The following is a 14875-nucleotide window of genomic DNA, read 5'->3' on the forward strand; positions in this document are numbered from 1 at the left end:
ATCTTGTCTTTGAAGACCACATCCTTATCTCCTCTCTCCCCACAGATGCAGAACTTCTTTTGGGCCCACCATTAGGACACATGGAATCTGGTTAATGTCATTCAACAGAATGGGTTTCATGATTCCAATGAGCCCAACACTGTCCCACAGAAGCACCTTACAGTTCATTTTAAACTCTCTTCTTTCCAATGCTGTCATCAAATAAAAGTTAATTTGTAATCTACTAGCAAAGAAATTACCTTGATCCTCCAGATTACTCATTTTCCTTACTACTTGGAAGGGCTACATTATTTACTACATTAACTCTAGCCCCAATGTAGGCATGAATTTTATTCCCTCAGTCCTGGGGGGTCTAATTATATCATAGATTCTCTCCTAGAGTAATTTTCTTATGTTTTGTTGCTCTTCTGCTTTGAAATAAAATTTTTCTGCCCAAAAGAATTCTTTGATGTTGTTCTCTATTATTTTCAGAGTCATTTACTCAGTAACCAGGCAATTATATTTTATACAAAGACACAGAAAAGTTCATGTTGAAATAATTTTGAAAATAAGTGCTAAGTCAAATATAGACAACTTAGGATATTAACACAAAAGTGGTGCATTTGTAAGTGTAAAAAGTGGTGTGTGGTGTGTGCCCATGCATGCACATACATGTGGCCTGTGTGTCTCCATATCCTGAATTAGGACTTAAAAATCATTACATTGTTAATACATTATACCTCTTAATACCATTGGTTTTGTTTTGGAGAAAATGTACAACCAAATTTCTGGGGAAAAACAGTTCATGCCAATGAAAGCAGGAAAATCTCCTACAAAGAAGATAATGTACCCTATTCATTCATTCAATAAACAACATTTCAAAGTGTGTTCACAAAGAGGGTTGTATTTCCCATTGAGTTCTGATGAGAAGAAATGCAGATTTCGCTACATTTTTAAGAAACAACATTTCATCTGGATGGCGTGGTATGTTTCTGATTGTGGTATTTCAGGGTTTTCCTTATGATTCAAACATCTCTACACTTCACATTCTAACATACATGGCCCTAGAAGTCTAGAATTTCAAAACTCATTTTTCTCTATCTAAGGATTTTAAAAGTTATAAGTAGTTCCTAGTAGTTCTCAGCTGGGATGCACATTGGAGATAAAATATCCAGGAGTGGTGGCTGCACCTGAATTTGAAAGACACAGTGTTTTGACATGACTCTCCAGGAGGACTGCTTCAGTGATTGTTACTGATATCAAAATGAGCCCATGAACATGCACTGAAATGGATTTAGACTATTGAAACAACAGGGTTGAAGATGATTTGTGTAGACATCACTGGTAAGCTTCGTGTTTCTTCAGATGCCATTAGAAAAAGGCTTCCAAGATTTTAATCATAGAATTAAGACACCCTGATGAAAGAAGAAAATTTCCCCATTTCACAACTCATTTGGAATCTGCCTTAGCTGTTTGGAATAAAGAAGGAATGTAGAGGGGAGGAAACAGGAGGTGGAGGGAGAGGAAGGGCAAATACCAGGGGTTGAATTAAAACAAATTATATTCCATGCTCTTATAATTATGTCATAGTATATTCTATTGTCAGGTATAACTAAAAAAAGAACCAATCAAAAAAGAAGAAATAAATAGGATGAAATATACTTTAAATTTTACACAGAAGAGTTAGGAGTGTTGTTATGAAACCCTAAGTTCTGAAATCACAGATGAAATTATAAAATATAATATTGGGGCTTTACATATCCAAAACTTTTCAGTACATCAAAGGTAAAAACAAAAAACTTGAATTATTTTATTTTATCTGTGTCATTGGAGCAGGCTGGCATTAGGAGTTAACCCTGAAGTGATGCTTTGAAATTCCCTCCTCTTTGCATTTCCACCACACTCTTGTCCATCAGTAAACCCCATGAAAAAGGAAGGTTATCACAAAACATGTAAAAAGCAATAATGAAATGCTTAAATGGAAAGTTCAATAAAATCAACTTCATAAACAACTAAATAATCCGTAAAAATAAGAAAATTCTGACAAAACTGATCAGAGAGAAAGTAAATAGTAACTAAAGGGCTAATGGGTAAATAATACATTTGATAGGAGGTATAATCAGCCACCAGGAGAGTGTTTTTTAAAACAAACTAAAAATTTATATATAAATTTACTTTAATATGTTCAAATTTTATGATTAGATTTACTATTTCTATAAAAATATAGATTAACAAAATCAATTAATTTTATAGAAAACATAAAAACAATAATCATTAAATAAACTATATATATGATTCAAAAGAGAGAGAGAGAGAGAGAGAGAGAGAGAGAGAGAGAGAGAGAGAGAGAGAGAATTTTAATATTTATTTTTTAGTTTTCAGCAGACACAACATCTTTGTTTGTATGTGGTGCTGAGGATCGAACCCGGGCTGCACGCATGCCAGGCAAGTGCGCTACTGCTTGAGCCACAACCCCAGCCCCAAGTTTACTAAATCTTAAAGGAAGTTCAATTCCATTCAAACTGGAAAAAGAAAAGAAAAAAAAAAAAGAAAAAAGAAAAATCTTCTCAACTCATTTTTATAAGGTAAGTACAAACATAATTTCAAAACCAGACAAGCATAATGTGATAAAGGAAAATCATAGGCTTGTATTATTGAAGATCACAGATGCAGAAACCAAATAAATACTAATAAATGAAATATCAATATGCAAAAAGAGTAATACATCATAGCCAACTAGAGTTTGTTCTAGAAATTTAGAAATGCTTCAAAATTAGAAAATATTTAGCTGGGTAAAGTGGAGCATGTCTGTAATCCCAGTGGTTCAGAAGGCTGAGGTAAGAGGATTGAAGGTTCAAGGACAGATTCAGCAACTTTGAGAGGCCTTCAGCAATTTAGGGAGACATTGTTTCAAAATAAGAAATAAGAAAGGTCTTAGGGATGTGGCTTAGTGGTTGAGGGCCTCTGGTCTCAATCTCCAGTACCCACTCCCTGCAAAAAAGAAAATATTTAATTGAATTTTATGTTAGTACAATAACAGAAAAGTACAGGATGATCTCACCAGATGGCTCACATGATTGTGGAGTATGAAAAGTCCCAAGATCTGCAGTTAGCAAACTGGAAACCCAGGGGAATCAATGTAGTTCCAGTCCACATGTGGGTAGTCTCAAGGCCCACGAAGAGCCAAGGTTTCAGAGTTCATCTAAAAGAGGCAGAAAAGACTGATATCAAGGCAGTGGGAAGAAGGAATTCCTTGTTAGGCAGCTACTTATTCTATTCAATCTTCTATTGATTGTCTAAGGCCCATCCACATTAGGGAGGGCAAACATATTCAAAGTCATGTTCAATCAAATGTCCGCCTTTAGATTTTCAAAAATGTTGAGAGTGGATATTTAAAGTATGACACATTGATTCATACAATGCAATAACAGCGATCAGGGAAAGCACGTGAAATAGAATGAAACTTTTCATCTTTTCCTATGGGCTAATGGAATAAGTACATCCAATGTCCCCCTCCCTTTCAAAAACGTGATTTCACTACGGAATATCCAAGCAGAGGCTTTCGGCCTCATCATTTTCACTCTCATTCAGACAAACCATGTAGTTTCTAGTGGTAGACAATTATATGGATGAAAATATAGAGGAAAATCATGTCTGTCACTGTAACACCAAACTAACCCGAGTGGAAGCCATACTATTCACACATAACTGAGGCCAATAATTAATTTTTAGTGATATATTGGTAAATGTTATAGGGACACTCCCACACACAAGGAACATTCAAAACCCATAATAAAAAGAAATTCCTGTAGAATATTAACTCATGATAAATAATGACACACCGTGTGAGCAAATGGATTACCACCACCTCTCCCTCACAATGGTTTCAAATTTGCTATTGCAAGAAGCTCCAGAGATTTCTCTAACCTGAAACAAATGGATATCTTAAGTTGATATTTTCATACATAGAGAAGTCTAAAATTGGATTCCCAAACCATGTTAGCTATAATTTTTAGTATTGATATAGATTATTTTCTTCTTCCAGCAACTTGAGAGAAATCATATTGCTCTCAAGATTTATTAGACTTCTCTGGATCAGTGAACTCTGTTTCCAGTTCTCCTATCTCAGCCAGAAGGTCCTTTCAAGTCTCAGCTTTTTAATATTATTAGTCTCTGTGAGAGGACATTAAGATCCCAGCCCTGCATCACTGACTCTTAATCTAAAGTTGCAGTACCAGTCCTCAGAGTGAAGAATCTGGTTTTGAGTCCATTACAGACTGAACAAAGTGGCAGCTGATATCAACTTCATTCGGGAATCTGAGAATTTCTTTCTTTTAGCTGAAAATTTTATAACTTTAAAATCAGAATCCTAGCAGGGCGTGGTGGCACATGCCTATAATTCCAGCATCTCAGGAGGCTGAAGCAGGAGGATCCAGAGTTCGAAGCCAACCTCAACAAAAGTGAGGTGCTAAGCAACTCAGTGACACCCTGTCTTTAAGTCAAATATAAAATAGGGCTGGGGATATGGTTCAGTGGCTGAGTGCCCCTGAGTTCAGTCCCCAGTATCAAAAATAAATAAATAAATAAAATTATATATATGTATATATATATATATATATATATATATATATATATATATATATATATCAGAATCCTTACATCTGTGTAGTCAGAGGAGAGGTCCATATTAATGCAAGTCCCCAAATCATATTTCTCTTGAGGGAAAATTTCACTTGTCAATCATTAAATAATCTATTTTTATTTTAAGCAATGAAATAATATTGCTAATAAAATATTTGAATAAGTCAATATTTTCTCTCATAAAATTAGTGTTAATAGGTCTATTTTTTCCCTCTTTTGAATGCCCAATCAAATATAAATTCGTAGGAGAGAAACAATATGAACTTCTTATAGAGAAATCAGGTGGTCCTTGTTAAGTCAATGACATTTCTTACTGACCAGGAAGAGAGGAGGGAAGAGGAATAAAAGAGACCCACACGGATAGAGACCCTGGACATGATCTAATTTGACATTCTCAAACTTCACAATAGAGATCACTAAAATAATTGTTTCTCCACTTCGGTAAACTAGATAAGGCTTTAATATTTTTTTTCTCTCTCTCTCTTCCTTTTTGCCAAGAGAAATATCCTTTTCAGCTCAAGCAGAGACTTGAAACATGCCCACGTGACTGGTATTTCTGTGCTGTTTTTCTGCCATTAGTACCTAACACAGAAGAAAGAAGAAGGGGAGGATACCTCAAACAGGACACCTCATTAAATGTGAATTTCAGAGAAACAACAAATACTTTTTAAATGTAAGTATGCTCCATCTACACTGGGACATAGTTATAAAAATTATCTACTGTTTATCTGAAATCCAAACTTAACTGAGAACCTGTATTTTTATTTGCTAAGTAAGGAAACTCAAATTCAAAAAAAAAGTTCCAAACCGACCTGCTGCCTGAAGGCCAGCCTTAATCAGCCAATCTCAGCTGACCTGCAGACACATGACCAAGAAATAAAGACTCATTATTGTGTGTGATGAGAGTTTGTGGTTGTTTGTCATGAAGCAAGAGCTGGCTCATTAAACCTTGTTAGCAATGAGAAACTAGCTTAATACATCAGTCAGTATGCAAAAATAAGCAGATTGTTTTCTACAAAGAAAATAAAAATAGAGTAAATGTCCAAGAGTATGTGCCATGGTTAGTTATATTTTAATGTTTGATAAATTTTCTGAGAGTTCAGGTTAATAAATTGTAGATTAATACATAAAATGAAGCTAATATGAATAGTATAAACTGGCTTATTCCTGTTAAATTGAAGGACAATACCATTTATTTGTAAGCACGTTTGTTAAACACAGGGTTCTGGGTCAGACATGCTTTGATTTGAATCTAGACTGTGTTTAGGGCTGTGTGACCTTGGGCAAATTAATTAATCTCTTTAAGCTCCAGACTCCTCATCTATAGAATGGAGATAATAATACCTATCTCTATTGATTATTATGATCATTAATCAGATAAGATATTTGAATCATCTGTGACCATCCCTGGGACATATGAAGTACTCAATAAAAGATAACTTGAAGTTCTTGCATAGTAGGCAGGAAAACGGTAGCTGAAATCCATCACTGACAAATGAAACCACCATCCAGGGGAGATGAGATAAACTTGCTTTTACAGGAAGAGACTAGCTTAAAAGAAAATAGAATTCCTCATAAAACTGTGTTATAAGACATAAGGCTCAAAGGATTGCTGGACCAAAAATGACCACAGAAAGTTGGGCATTAATAAAAATGCTGTGTGTAAATAAATCAGGAAAATGTTATCCTTCTATCAAAGCATTTTGCCAAGAACAGTGTCTTTAATTCTAGACACGGTATCTCGGATAATCATCTGTCTATAGTAAAAATCAACTAATATCTTGAAGGAGTCAGGAGGAAATCTTGGCCTGAGGAAAGATGGAGAATGAATTTGATATAGTTCACATCTGGATGTCTTCCAGGGGATCTGAAGTGCAAAATGGGACAGATTCCCTCACGATGACGAAATAAAACAAAAACCCTTGAATCTTGAGACAGGGTGATTTTGGACTAATGACATTTAAAAAGCATTTGAATGAGGTTTTGCAAGATTTCTGCTGTTATTTTTTTTTTTTTTCCGTTTTGGGATGTAGAATTTAAGTGGGGTTGATTAGAAAGTCTTCTCTTTTTTTAGATTCCCCCAAAGGAAAAATATAGATCTACTTCAGAAACAAGAAACTCATAGATGGAATCCATCAAAAAGCATAATGTTACATGGTGAAGACATTCAGTAACTTAAAAGGAATTAGACGAGGGCATGTTTCACAGCTGCACACTTTGAGACTGACATTAGGGAAACTAGTAGTCCAGAAACTCTCTATTGACCTTCCAGAGAGCCAGAGCGCAGGGCTGACCCCACCTGGAAGTCCTGAGACGCTTTCTGGTTCCCTGTCAATGGAGACAAATGCTCCTCTTATCCTCTGCCAGTACCACTTCTAGTGATGCTGCTTAAATAAAGGAAGATGTTTACTACTTGCTTTAATAAAAACCCTGGTTCACTGAGCCTGGTAAGCAAAAAAAAAAAAAAAAATTCAATGTCAAGGCCACTTACTGATGAATGAGGAGTCTTGGAGCTCAGTCTTCATAATGCAAGCTCACTGTGTGACCTTAGTCAACCCTTACAACCTCCACTCTAAAATGAGGGGGGTGGGGGATAGACCTATACACCCACTACAGCCCCTTCCCAGACTCCACAGATGCAAGGATTAATCCCAAATAAATGACAAAGATAAAAATTGCAATGAATCTTTGCAGCAGGTTTTACAAACAGGGTAGACATTGAGTTCAGATTAAAAGGAGGAGGAGGGCATTCCAGGTGAATGAGGAGACATCAACAACGAGGGTAAGGAAGCCCAGATCCCATTCAGGGGAGAGTGACAAAACCAGTGTGGCAGGATTGCATGTGGTCCATCCTCACATGGAAAACCGCAGGCCTGCCTTTAGGTGAGTCGTGGAAGGAGACATCTGGGAAGCAGATGCCTATTGGTCTGCACTGGAATGATGCTATTAACCTGTTACTGTCGTGTCTCTGTGTAATAATAAGCAAGTCACTGCTTGGGTGATAATCCTGAGCGTCTTTGAAGGGAAGAAATAGATTGCTGGCCTCAGGGCCAAGAGGCAGAGTGATTAGGTATTATCTAGTTTAGAAAACACATTCTTTTCTCTTTAATGGGTTAGAAATATTTCAAAGGCAAATTCATCAGGATTGAATTCATTATCTAAATTTGCTAAAAACAAACAAAAGGCATGAATATTTGTGGTATATATGCATGAATATGTATGAGGTAGGGGTGACCAAAAAAAAAAAAAATTAGTCAATGCTAACTCCTCACTTCATTGGCCAGAAGATGAATAAGGAATGCTCATGTGTCCAGAAGTCCCACAGCACCTGGCAGGGTATATAAAGGGCCCAGAGAAGGAAGGAGACATCATACTGAGAACCTCCAACTCCTCTCAAGTCCTCAACACCACTCCAGCCCACACTCCACCATGACCGGCTCCTGCTGTGGCTCCTTCTCCTCCCAGAGCTGTGGAGGCTGCTGCCAGCCCTGCTGCTTCCGCGACCCCTGCTGCTGCCGCCCAGTGTCCTGCCAGACCACCGTGTGCCGCCCCGTGACCTGTGTGCCCCGCTACACACGCACCATCTGTGAGCCCACCGGCCGCCCCATCTGCTGCGACCCCTGTGGCCTGCAGGAAGGCTGCTGCCGCCCCATCACCTGCTGCCCAACGTCCTGCACGGCCGTGGTCTGCAGACCCTGCTGCTGGACCTCCACCAGCTGCCAGCCCATCAGTGTGCAGGCGCCCTGCTGCCGCCCCCACTGCTGCCAGCCTGCTCCCTGCCGCACCATCTGCAGGACCTCCCACTGCAACCCCTGCTGCAACTCCTGCTGCTGAGCCCCTGCTGTCTCCACAGAGCACCAGAGCCTAACCACCTATTGGGCATTTTAATCAAGTTGCAAGAAAATAAAACTTTTTTCAAAGGTGACAACGGTTAGTTTTACATCCTACCATCTGGAGGCAGTCTCATGTAAGCGGATTTTCATCACCACCTTCTGCCCAATTCCCAGGCATCTACCTCAGCCAACGACATCATAGGTGATCAGTCAACCTTTAAATGTCCCCAAAATGGACTCTGCAAACCCATCCTGAACCTGATGGTATGGGCTGCCCGAACCCTCGCCATCATCCTCTGTAATGCATTGCTCACTGTTGTCAATAAACTAATTTTTCCTGGCATAGCAAACCACTCTGCTCCCTGATTCATTCACTAATGCATGCTGATGAGTGAGTGCACACAGACGGACAGGACTTTAGAATCTGTATAAGGAAACTAAAGCTCAACCTAATCGAAACTTTATCCATCCAGATTCCACTTGGTCAGTCAGTCATTCACTGCTACAGAGGACCTTCTTCAATGGCCAGGGACTGCCCATTAGTGATAAGCTAGCCACATTCCGTACACTCCAATGAGTTAGACAATTAAGTAAACCCAGTGTTAGTAAAGAGGAGTGGAAGGAGTGGAAATAGACTATGCGAAGTCCACCGTGGCCACTGGCAGCAAGCTGACCAGCATGGCTCCTCTCGGCTCCTTACCACAGCTCCTGGAGCAGTGGTTTTCAAAGCACAATCTATGCACTTTGAAATCACCCATACCAGAATCTCCTGGGTCACTCATTAAAATGCATATTCTTAGGCTCCAAACTAAACCACTGAATCAAAATCTCTGGGCCTGAAACCCACTAGTGTTCCTCTTTTACTATTATTTCCACGTGATTCTCATACACATTAGAATTTCAGGACCGTGATTCACTCAGAGGAAGATCTAGATTTGAGTTAATTTCAGGGTCTAGAAGTCATCCAAAAACATCCGCCAGAACAAGAAATAATGAACACATTCTCAGTTAAGAAAAAAAAAATGCAGGGCTGGGGATGTGGCTCAAGCGGTAGAGCGCTCGCCTGGCATGCGTGCAGCCCAGGTTGAATCCTCAGCATCACATACAAACAAAGATGTTGTGTCTGCCGAAAACTAAAAAAATAAATATTAAAAAAAGTTAATTATAAAAAAAAAATGCAGACATGAGATTGAAGCAGCACTATTAGGCTGAAATCACAAGGATCAGTTTGGAGGAGAAAATGCCTCTAAATAAAAGTACAAAAGGATGGCCTCTAGAGCCTGCATGGATGGAATCAAAACAATAACAACAAAGAAGACTTGAAGAAAGAAAGAAGAGGGGCTTGAGGACAGATGGGAGAGGGGGAGGGAAAGCAAGGACGAGGAAGCAAGGGAAGAGGAAGAAGCAGAGGAGACAGAGATGGTGAGGAGGACAGGCAGGTGCTTCAGATCCTGGTGCCAGGATCTGAAGGGCACACAGGGACCCCAAGCTAGTCTCTGACGGCTCACATAGGTAGGACCTCTGTGCCTCTGTGGCCTGTCCATTGCTCACCTCTGAGATCCATGCCTCACCATTCACTCCCCACCAAGCTTTGCCTCAAGCAACGCTGAACTTCTCATAGTTTCTGGGCATCTGACATTCCCTGAGGTTTTGATTTTGATTTTGGTTTTTTCATGTTCTTTCATTTATCTCATATATTCTTTTATATACCTGTTCCCTCCACCTTCTTTACTTACCTAACTCTGATCCATTTCCAAGATTCAGATCAGTTATCTCCAGCAGACATGTCTTAAACCTCCTACTGCAAAAACACATGAATACATGTGTGCACACGCACAAACACACACACACACACACACACACACACGTGCACACACACCCTTGTACAAACATCGGCTAGGTTAGGAGCTCCTTGCATGTTCCAGTAGATCTTGAGCTTACCTCTCTCCCCGCAAAGCACTGTATCTAAATTATTCCTCTGCCTTCAAGGAAAGGACTGTGGTTTGTTGATTTGGGTGTTTAGTACTGAGCTCAGAGTTCAGTACACAGCTGGTACTTGATTTCTATTCGTTGAATCAAACTAAATTGGAAGGGAATTGTCTTCACAAAAAGAATTCCAAAAGGTACATTTCTTTAAGCAAAAACTTCAGCAGTCATATAAATTAACTTCTCTGACCCTCAGGTTTTCTATCAGAAAAATGGGAAAATTAATACTTAATCAATGTATATCGCTGGAAAAAGTTAACTGAATCTATGCACATAAAGCACCTGGGGCATCCTAAGTGCCCAGTACCATTCATGTTTAGTTCTCACAGTACATCTGCACATCATTGTATCAAACTGGATTAAAAAGAAAATATGTAACCATTACACATTCAATCTTTCTGAGAGTCAGAAAGAATTAGGAGGAAGATTTTACCAACCACATTTCAACAATCTTTTTTTTTTCAATATAATCCACAGCCACTGTTAGAAATAGATTTTTCCAATAAATATAGCAAAAGAGGCCAAAAAATTGACTAGGTATCAGATTAAGGTTGTCTCAGGATGAAAGCAGTCTTTAAGAATTGACTCCATAAATCCATAAGAATGAGTCCTACATTATAAGATTTATAAGCAGGAGCTTATCATCAGAAAAAAAAAACAAGAACTGGATATAATACATGAATCTAATAGACAGATTTTTTTCCTTTCACATTGAACCATCCAAGGGAATGAAACAACAAAAAGGAGAAAGAGATCACAAAAGATGACCTGTTTTAGTCTTCCCTGACTTTAGGCAGATGAACACCAAAACCACTGAAAAAAGATGAATATATTTTAATTCCAGGAAAAAAAATCCACAAATTCCACTACTTCCCTAAGGATTGTTTTTCTGTATTTTCCACCTAAAATAGTTTCTCTTTTTCAGTCAAAGCTATCCATCTCTCTGTCTACCATGTTTGTGTGGATTTTATTATAAACCAGCTCATGAAGAACACCAGGCCCTGAAGACTATGCCCACTTTATAGATGAGGCTAGGAGAATATATGTCATTTGTTCTAAGTTAGACAACCGTTAAATGGTGGAGAAGAATTTGACATTGTCCTTCTGTTCTTTCCCTTCCCTCTTCCTCATCCCCATCTCTGACTCTCATGATTAGGAAATACTTCTACGATTATTTCTGAGAGCGAATTCCCCAGGGAGTGCACATTCTATTTCAACAATTTAGAAGTTCCCTGACATCCAGCAACCTCCAGCAACTTCCAGACACAACAAAACGCCGGAGACTATTAAGTTGGCACGTCTCACTGTCAAAGTCACCATCATTTTTTTTTTCAATCAAACACAAAAATTCCACAATAACTATTACTGCTGTTAATATTTAATTACTCCCACTGGTGATAACACTCTTGCAGAATGTGTGGAGCTGGAGTAATATGACTAAAAAAATTCCATGCCATAAGGACCAGGGACACACCTCTTGTCCAACACACGTAGATCTTAATTGTGACAGCAAGGGAGTCCACACAGCAGAGAACCATGGGAAGAAAAATGTCATTATGAGATTCTTTATGTTTTTATTAGTGCATCATAATTAGACAAATAGTGGGGTTCATTTTGACATAAACATAAATGCATATAATACAGTTGGCTCATCCTCAATCCCCAGAACTTCCCCTTTCCCTACCTTCATCCTGCTTCCCTTCCTCTACTCCACTGGTCTTCCTTCTATTTATTTACTCTTTTTCAATTGATGCATTAGCAATATACATAAAAGTGGAATTCGTTGTGATACTTATACATGCATAAAGCAAGTGTTGGCCAATTTCATTCCACAGTGGCTCTTCTCCCTTCCCATCCTCCCTTTCTCTTGACACCCTCCCTCCACTCCACTGTTCCCCATTTAGTTTTCGTGATATTCCCCCCAACATTTTTCCCCTTATTTATTTCCAGGTTCATACATGAGAGGTGACATTCAGCCTTGAACTTTCTGGGTCTGGTTTATTTCACTTGACACAACATTCTCAAGTTCTTTCCATTTGCCAGCAAATGATATAATTTCATTCTTCCCTATGGCTGAATAAGACTCGTGTGTGTGTGTGTGTGTGTGTGTGTGTGTGTGTGTGTGTCCATTCCATTTTTTTTTATCCATTCATCTCTTGATAGGCACCTAGCCTGGTTCCATAAGTCGGTTTTTGTACAGTACACTGCTATAAACATTGGTATGCATGGACCACTGTAATATGCTGATTTTAGTACTTTGGGATAAATACAAGGAATGGGATAGCAGGATCATATTGTGGCTTCATTTTAACCTTTTGAGGAATTTTCAAAGGCTTTCCAAAGTGATTGTACCCATCAACAATATGTAAGTATTCCTTCCCATCACCCAACACACACCCACATCCTCACCAGCAACTATTGATATTTGTTTTGTACTTTTTTTTTTTCCTTTTGGGTACTGGGGATTGAACCCAAGGGCACTCAACACTGAGTTCCTTTTTATACTTTATTTAGGTACAGGGTCTTGCTAAGTTGCTTAGGATCTTGCTAAGTTGTTGAGGCTGGCTTTGAATCCTCAATCCTCCTGCCTCAGCCTCCAGAGCCACTGGGATCACAGGCAGGCACCACCACACCTGGCTGCTATTTGTGTTCTTGATGATTGCCGGTGTGTCTGGAGTGAGATGATCTCTCAGGATAGTTTTGATTTGCATTTACCTGATTGCTAAAGATTCTGAACATTTTCTAATACGTTTGTTGGCTATTTATGTTTCTTTTGAGAAATGTCTGCATCGATCATTTGCTCCTTTATTGTTGGGAAATTTTGTTTCATGGCTATGAAGGTTTTTTTTAGTTCTTTATATAATCTAGATATTAATTCCCTGTTGGGAGAGTAACTGGGAAATATTTTCTCCCATGCTATAGGATCTCTCTTCATGCTCTTAATAGTTTCATTTGTTGTATAGAGCTTTTTAAAATTTGATTGTACTTATTGACTCTTGGTTTGATTTCTCGAGTTTTAGGGGTCTTCTTAAGGAAGTCTATGCCTGTGCCAATATGTTGGAGTATTAGTCTATACTTTCTTTTAGCAGTTACAGTGTTTCTACTGTGCTGAGAGCCATAGCCGAGTCCGAATGACGCATGCTATTTTTGCCAGAACGGAGTGGTTGAGAGGTGACGCCAGCAAGCCATTGAGATGATAATGGTTATGTTAAGCTGTGTATAGTAGACCCCTGCTTTCCATCGGCCTGCTACTTTGGAGTTCTCGCGGGGATTCCCGGAGAGTTCCCATTGGTTGGGGAAGTGCCCGAGGAGGGATTTCCGGTTGGTGGTTCCTGGAGGAGCCGCGTGGGTGGCGTTCAGGAGAGTTCTGGGGGAGTGTGTGTGGAGCGTGCTGGTGGAGTTCAGAAATAAAGTTTGTTCCTGCTTCAGTGGCTCGTGATTTGTGCCCAGCCAGACGACGACACTACTGTAATCCCTAGGTCTTTGATCCACTTTGAGTTGATTTTTGTATACAGTGAGAGAGAGAAATCTAGTTTCATTTTTTCTACATATTGGTAGCCAGTTTTCCCAACACCATTTGTTAAACAGACTATCTTCTCTTCGATGTATATTTTGGGCATCTTTGTCAAGGATTAGAAGACTGTATGTGAATTTGTCTCTGTGTCTTCCATTTTATTCCACTGGTCTTCATATCCTGTTTTGGTGTCAATAACATGCTGTTTTGTTACTATAGCTCTGTAGTACAGTTTAAGGTCAGGTATTGTGATACCTCCAGACTTGCTTTCCTGCTCAGTATTTCTTTGATTAGTCTGGGTCTTGTATTCTTCCAAATGAATTTTAGGACAATTTTTATTTTCTAATTCTGTGAAGAATATCATTAATATTTTGAAGGGGATGGCACTGAATAGATAGATCACTTTTGGTAATATGGCCACTTTGACAATGTTAATTCTACCTATCCAAAAAACCTGGTAGGTCTTTCCATCTTCTAAGATATTCTTCAATTTCTTTCTTCAGTTTTCTATAATTATCAGTGTAGAGGTCTTTCGCCTCATGGATTAGATTTATTCCCAAGTATTTTTTGAGGCTATTGGGAATGGAATTGTTTTCCTGTTTTCTTTCTCAGCAGATTCATTATTAGTGTATAGAAAAGCTATTGATTTTTTATGTTGATCATGTATCATGTTACTTTGCTTAATTTAATAGCTCTAGAATTCTGGGGTCTTCTGTCTGCAGGATCATTCTTCAGCAGAGATGATTCGACTTCTTTTTTTACCTATTTGCATCCCTGTAATGTCCTTCTTTTGCCTGATTGCTCTGGCTAGAGTTTCAAGAAGTATATTGAATAGCAGTGGTGAGAGTGGACATTCTGGTCTTGTTCCTCAGTTTAGAGGAAATGCTTTCAGTTTTTCTCCATTCAGTATGATGTTGGCTTT

General features: G+C 38.8%; 1 protein-coding gene across 1 annotated transcript; it reads left to right on the forward strand.

Moving 5' to 3' along the window:
- The first annotated feature begins 7848 nt into the window (after nucleotides 1–7848).
- On the forward strand, nucleotides 7849–8454 carry LOC106144760 (keratin-associated protein 2-1). Its single transcript, XM_013356970.4, has one exon. The coding sequence runs from the start codon at nucleotides 8050–8052 to the stop codon at nucleotides 8452–8454; it is 405 nt and encodes a 134-aa protein (XP_013212424.2). The 5' UTR covers nucleotides 7849–8049.
- Nucleotides 8455–14875: the final 6421 nt, after the last annotated feature.

This window comes from Ictidomys tridecemlineatus, chromosome 3 (genome assembly GCF_052094955.1).
Source record: "Ictidomys tridecemlineatus isolate mIctTri1 chromosome 3, mIctTri1.hap1, whole genome shotgun sequence".
Lineage (NCBI taxonomy): Eukaryota > Metazoa > Chordata > Mammalia > Rodentia > Sciuridae > Ictidomys > Ictidomys tridecemlineatus.